Source organism: Lytechinus variegatus, chromosome 17, assembly GCF_018143015.1.
Source record: "Lytechinus variegatus isolate NC3 chromosome 17, Lvar_3.0, whole genome shotgun sequence".
NCBI lineage: Eukaryota > Metazoa > Echinodermata > Echinoidea > Temnopleuroida > Toxopneustidae > Lytechinus > Lytechinus variegatus.
The window spans coordinates 9,144,509-9,151,185 of NC_054756.1; the positions used below are offsets into that span (position 1 = coordinate 9,144,509).

General features: G+C 34.8%; 1 protein-coding gene across 3 annotated transcripts in view; it reads left to right on the plus strand.

The window, feature by feature from the left end:
* LOC121430669 (probable ATP-dependent RNA helicase DDX60) overlaps nucleotides 1–5,598 on the plus strand; it is a 113,627-nt gene extending 108,029 nt beyond the window's left edge. For all 3 annotated transcript variants that reach the window (XM_041628006.1, XM_041628007.1, XM_041628005.1), the window contains exons 41-43: nucleotides 577–734; nucleotides 3,983–4,045; nucleotides 5,250–5,598. In XM_041628006.1, the coding sequence (XP_041483940.1) occupies nucleotides 577–734; nucleotides 3,983–4,045; nucleotides 5,250–5,364 (336 nt within the window). In that variant the 3' untranslated portion in view covers nucleotides 5,365–5,598. The remainder of the gene's footprint in view (nucleotides 1–576; nucleotides 735–3,982; nucleotides 4,046–5,249) is intronic.
* The last annotated feature ends 1,079 nt before the right edge of the window (nucleotides 5,599–6,677 follow it).

The following is a 6,677-nucleotide window of genomic DNA, read 5'->3' on the forward strand; positions in this document are numbered from 1 at the left end:
TTTTTGTAGACCAAGTTATTGTTTGAGCTTTTTACAGTGAACCTTTATTGTTGGTTTTAGGGTGGCTGGGCACAAATGTTATTAGTTATACATTAACTGCCAGACATGGGAACAATGTTTTTAAAATATAGTGAAACATAATCTAACAAAATTTTTAGAGTATTTGTACATGTATGTATGAAAAACGATATTTGCCAACTGATTCTGGTACAATATTTGTAATTGGAGAGAAGTGGTCAAAATTCATGGTATTCCTGCCAGATTTTTGTGTATTTTTCCAAGCTGAAATAATATATTGTCCCACATGTACTTCTATGTGTTGGAGATTTTCAGTGTTGTCAGAGTCAGTTTAGATTTTCTTCGTTTCACAAATGTGAGTTTATGCAAGTGAACCAGTTATAGATGTATAAAGATACGTGTATGATGAAAAACCCCTGATTTTCAAGACTTTCTCATTTCTGTATCTTTCATAACATTTTTAAGAATTCATTTATATTATGAATCATAATTAATATAAATCTGTGTAAAACTATGGTTTCATAACCACCTCTGTAAATTTTGGATTTTCCCTAATAGGCTATTCGTCAAGGAGTTCATATAGAACAATCCAAAATACCAACTCTGATACCAGCAGAAGACCTTGCTGACAAGCGCGGAAAGAAGGTCTACCTGAATGCATACACATATGACTTCTTCAAACATGGCTCAAAGAAGCTGATTCAACGAGAAAACGGGTATGATGATTTTCTAACATGTGGTAGACTCTGGATATGTCGACCTTCCATAGGTCAAATAATCACCTAACTTGAAGCATTATTCCAGACCAGCATATGTGTAATGCAAAACATGTATTCATGGGTGTCGATCTGTATTCTTGGTTGGAGGGGATGATTGACACAAATGTTCTTGTGGATGGGGATCTTTCAACATTACCCCCACTAAAATCACAAGTTAGGACATTTGGGAGTGGTTGATATGCATGGTGTTCTTGGAAATTCCTTCATTGTTGCAGCGTACTGTACTTAGGCCTACATGTATATAATTTTTTTGAAAATTAAGACTAGCAAAAATTACAAACTGTGTGGCTTCTCATGCGCCATAGGGCTTACCGTCATCCCTTAGACGATTTTAACCCTGGATTTTAACATGTTTTAAATGCTTTATAAGTGCATGAAACGAAACAAACATACATGTAAAAACAATAAAAAACTCATCTGTCATGTTATAATATTTCTCCAACATTTTCTTGAACCATCAGTGTGTAATATCAGCTAATATATGTGTTAAAATGAAATTTACGTACCGCATGATTGTGCTCATATAAATGCAAAACTGTCATCCCTATCCAAACTCAAAGAGATTTCTTTTTGCCAAAATAAGAAAAAATCAATCAAGTTTAGTTATTCAAGTCCATAACAATAACAAGAATAACATGGGGAAAAAAAACATCTGATGTTCATATCCGAAGATACGCTTTTGAGAGAAATGAATGATTATTCTTTCTGAAACCATTAATTGATTTCACATATTAAAAAATTGTAAAAATATGATCATATTATATTGAACTCACTGAACCTCAATATTTTCATGAGAGGTGTCTGATGGGGTCACATGATAAAATGTTTTATATTAATTACATCCAACCGCATACAACAAAAGCACGATACATATGAGCTACTGATCATCAAACAAACATTATGACTTTTTAAAAGTGAAATTTTTGCATTTGATATGGGCTCACTCTTTCATGAGCCCGCTTGCACTCGAAACAAGTCACTCCTTGGATCTACGGTTGGTAATGGAGCCATGGATATCTGGTCAACCACTTCTGAAAGTATGTCTTTTGTGATTTTGTCTCTTTTGGGGAATGATCGAACAATCTTGAGGGTGATTTGGTTCATCATCATGGAAGATTTCTTCACCTTCCCTTTCCACTGTGGTGCTAGTTGATGCTGATTCTAATTCACTTATACTAGCTGTTTCTTTTTCTTGCAGCAGACTTTCAGATTCCTTTCTCATTTCTTTTTCTGCTTTCTTGCTTGGGGTTGCTTGAAAGAAGTTTGTTATTTTGGAATACTTTTTTGCGCTTTGCATTTTTAACCTCAGATATGTCTGCGATATAATCAGGATAATTTGCTCAAGATCTTTTACATGCGTTTTGTTAGATATGCGCAAAGAGAAATTCTTGGTACATGTAGCTTGTTAATTTCGTGCATTGGAATTCGCTTACAATAACTTTTTATGACAGCGATGCCTGGCGATTTACTTATTTTACATAACAAAAATGAAGTGATATTCAAAAGGGTTGTAGATTAAATGGGACAAACATCATGCACTTGGATGTGGGGAGGGGTAAATCTGAGAAAAGTTATTTGTACTTTTTCAAGATCTACCCCTGTGGGATTTACATCCACGGGGTTTTCCCCGTTTATCTTGCCACCCTTTTAATCCCGTTTATTTTTCTACCCTTTTGAATTAATTGATTTATTAAAATTAATTTATTCACCACTGGTGGGATGGAACACTCTATCAACAAAAGTTGTTTTTCGTCAGGGTCCTTTTATGTCATGTGTTAAAAAATATCATATGCATAAACATTTCATTCTTTTTCATCTTGAACCTCCACCCATCTGTTTAAAAGTCCTGGAAAAGAATTTTTTTCATTTAATAACAATATACACAAATTGGGAGGGAAACAAACTGATTGATGGCATATTATAATCATCATGATCAAACTTTTTATTTTTTCATCATCATTATAATTTTTCTACCCTAAATTATTTTGGGGGAATGATAAAACAGGCCATCCCCTCCACTTGAAATATTGGGGGGGATATATCCCCCCGTGATCGACACCCATGCATGTATTGTCTCTGGGCTGTCAAAACTAAAATATTTTAATGACAGCTCAGAATAAGCATGCTTTTAGAATGATAATATGGCTAGCAGCTTTCTTTTAACTAGAAAGAGTTCTTGATGACAGGTATCAGTTTGACCCCCCCCCCCGATCTCGGCTGTTCATTGGGCGATTGCCGTGAAAATTTGCATGCGTGTTGAGCCGGATGTAAACTGCAAGACTATAATAAACTTTTCAAAAATTAATTGCTCATATTTTTGTATTAATTATGCAAATAAGCGAATGAAATTTGCCCTAATTTTGTTTTTTGTATGCTTCTGCCTTCAACTTAATTTATATAGCTAGTAGAATGCAAATTTTTGGTGAACATATAGACTTTTACATTTCTAACAAAAATCTACAAAAAAATTGCCCTGAAGCATTTAATTTCCTATGTATCTTATTGTTTTTTTTATTCTTATGTATTTCTTTGTTTTTTCAAACCTTTGTTTTTTATTGTTTTTGATGAAATTTGTCGGGTGCCCTTTCGCAATCAGAAAAAAATTAAAACAAAAAATCCATCTAAACCAACAAAAGTAAAAATAATCTTACATTTATGATTTTTGGTTGAAAAACACAATTTGCATTGACTTTGTATACGTAATTACGTTTTAGAGCAATTTAGGGACTGACATGCGCTTAAAAAGTATATAATTTCAGAACCGCTTACCTGGGCATTGCGAATTTGGTCTCAAAGGATGCACAGGACTTGAAAGTAAAAAGTCAGCGAGTGGCGCGGTCAAAAAAAATTTACGCGGCGGCGTAGCTGTGAAATTTGACGAGAGCTTAATAAGGGTTAAAAGTTGTGCGAGACTTGAAGGAAAAAAGTCATGAAATGTTGCGGCATGATCTTTTCCCGTTACAGATTTATCACAAAAAATGAACGCCTGTTGATCATAGGCTTCTCATGTTCTGTGGGAGATCTTTGGAAGTTGATGGTGGGATGAAAGCGGGCGAATAGTGTATAGTGCATTACAAGATTTTGTATATATTTGACACCAAAGCTCGCAAATTGGCAGCCCATACACTTTCCACAAATGGCAGAGCCCTTTCATATTTTTTGTGTCTTGAATTTGTATATTTCAGACTGCAATCTGGTGAAACATTTGATAAGCTGAAAGATTTTGTTCTTGTCATAGCATCGATCAGGTAAGAATATGTCACTTGTATCCCGTTTGAGACTATATGCTTTTTACAAAAGAGATGAAATTTGGTGGCTCCACATTACATTGCGCCTCCTATCAGTTACACCAGACAAGCCGAACTTTGCAGTGCCTCATGGGTAAAAGTTAACATCACATCTCTGTGGCGTGCGCTGCATTTATATATGTTGCTCCGACCGGTGTGACGTGGCTCGGCCGGCTTGCTTATGCCGTTGACCGGGGTCCAGGAGGTGGGGGAGAAATTGGTGCATAGGTTATGAATCCACTGAATTAGCCATGATGGTCCTACGTTTATGGTCAAATTATGTATTTGCAGATACATCATACAATTCCTATGGTGATATCATTGCAAAAAGATGTATCTTTAGATATATCGATCAGTTTCTCTGGTTGAATCATGGCAAAATGATGTATCTGCAGACGAATCATTTTGTGTTTTTGGTCAAATTCAATTTAGCCATGAAACAAGCCTTTAAAACTTTAAAAGACATGAAAACTGGTAAAAGGGTGTAATTTGCACGTACATGTACACACTTTTACCATAAACTAGTTTCTGACTTTTGTTGGCACAATTTGTAGAAAAGGATGTATGTTGCAAATACACTGTTTTGTCATAAACTGGGCTCAGAATATCATGGCATACTATTTGTATGTTGTAGATACATTTTTTGGCCATCAACTAGTCTATGAAGTTCGTGGCTCACCGATTATGGTAAAAATATGTATGTTGCAGATACATTCTTTTGCCATATTTCACGAAGCTGGGCGCGCTCACTCATTTGATGGAAGAAAACTTTAACAGATTTTTACCAAAGAACTTTGCGCTCTACTGCGACACTTTTTACCTTTTACCTTCAAACGAGTTGGCAAATTTAAAAAATATATTAGAGTACGATAATGAAAAAGAGCTCCCTGAAAAACCCCACCAAATGTCAAATCCTGAAAAAGTCAAAATGTTCAGATACATTTTTTTTCAATGTGACAGCCGCAATACAGTTATGAACGGAGGCTTGTATAAAACTGTTTCACTGAAATGATGCCCACAAGAAAATGTCATCACTTTGTTATCCTTTGTCCAATTTTGTGAGTTTTCTTAGTCTGGTTTAAGTTTTATTTGTTAAAACATTGTACTGTCAGTAACCCTTGTACATGTAATTTCCTTTTTTTCTCTTTTTTTGGTCTCTGTCCAGTGTCGCTTTGGAGGAGCTAGGGCCACATGAGGATGATGTCGTGCTTGCTTTCAAACAGCTCAAGAAAGAATACAATGCAAAATTTAGGAATCAGTACGATACCAGTATCTTTTGAGGGTCCCGAGGCATCCTCCCTCCCCTCCATCTATATACATGTAGGTCTTTTGCAAGTGCAAAAATATACAGATGAGGTGAATTTCATTCCAAAAGACAAAGCAAGAGAGAGAGAGAAAAATATATAGCAAGTGCCAAGCGCACATGTCTAGATATCGTTTCCTAGGAAAAAATAAATCGATAACTGAATGACTTAAAGGTAAATTCCAGTTTTGGTAACGATCTCAAAATGACTTTTTACAGAATCTAATATAATGACCACCCAAGTGTCTGTTTGTATGAATAAAAAATATGTGCAAAAGGATTCTGGAAGAAATTGTGTAATTGCTGAGAAATAAGCACAATAAACGCGGATTCGGTCACTTCCGTCGGGTCTTCATTACAGCAATTATAATACACTGTCCCACGTGTGCCTATCTGTGTTGGCGATCTTCAGTGTGATCGTATTTCAGCTTAGATTTTATGATTTCACAAAGTTCAGTTTATGTAACTGTACCACATCTAGATCCACGATGATATAGTCATACTTAACCTTGGTTTACAGACTTTCTCACGACATTAGTGTTTAACTGCAACTACTATCATTTAACTTTAACTTCTGATTTTTTTTTTGAATTGTTGCCAATTAATTATAAAAATGAAGAACATGTATGCAAAGTTTTCAATTTCTTTTCAAATTTATATTTGCCTATTAGTAATGCCCAATTGTTTTTTGGTGAAAATGAATTTGTTTGAACTTAACCCAGAAGAAATCAAAAGATGGTAAAATATTTAGATGTCTGCATATACATACATGTATATACCATTTGATTACCCAAAACCAAACATTGATTCAAAAGAAACTTGTGTGACCTTTGAACAAACATACCGAACAAAATATATCTTAATTGTAGGTTAATGTCAAATTTTGTATCCATTATTTTCAAAACTCTTTCCCCAAAATTAAATGCATGTTAACATTGTGTAAATATAATGATCTGGTTCTTCTTTGAGTTTGTAAAAAGTACAAATTTCAGATTCTGCAGTTGTCATTTTCAGAGCTTCTCTTGTGTTTATTTCATATTGGAAAGTTTTACTCTTAGTATTTCAGAAGTTTGATTAATATAAAGCTATTTAGGGTTTAAAGATAGAAGAGGGGAAAGTCGTTGGGAGTGCCACAAGGGCCCAAGCTTGGACCTTGTCCTTTCTTCCTCATACACTAAAATCTGAAGGCCAAATCAATGCTTTGCTCTGCAACATGAAGGTTTGCAGTCAATTGCTAATAGCCAATCAAAATAAATGTTGCACCACTTTTTATTCAGACATAAGACAGTG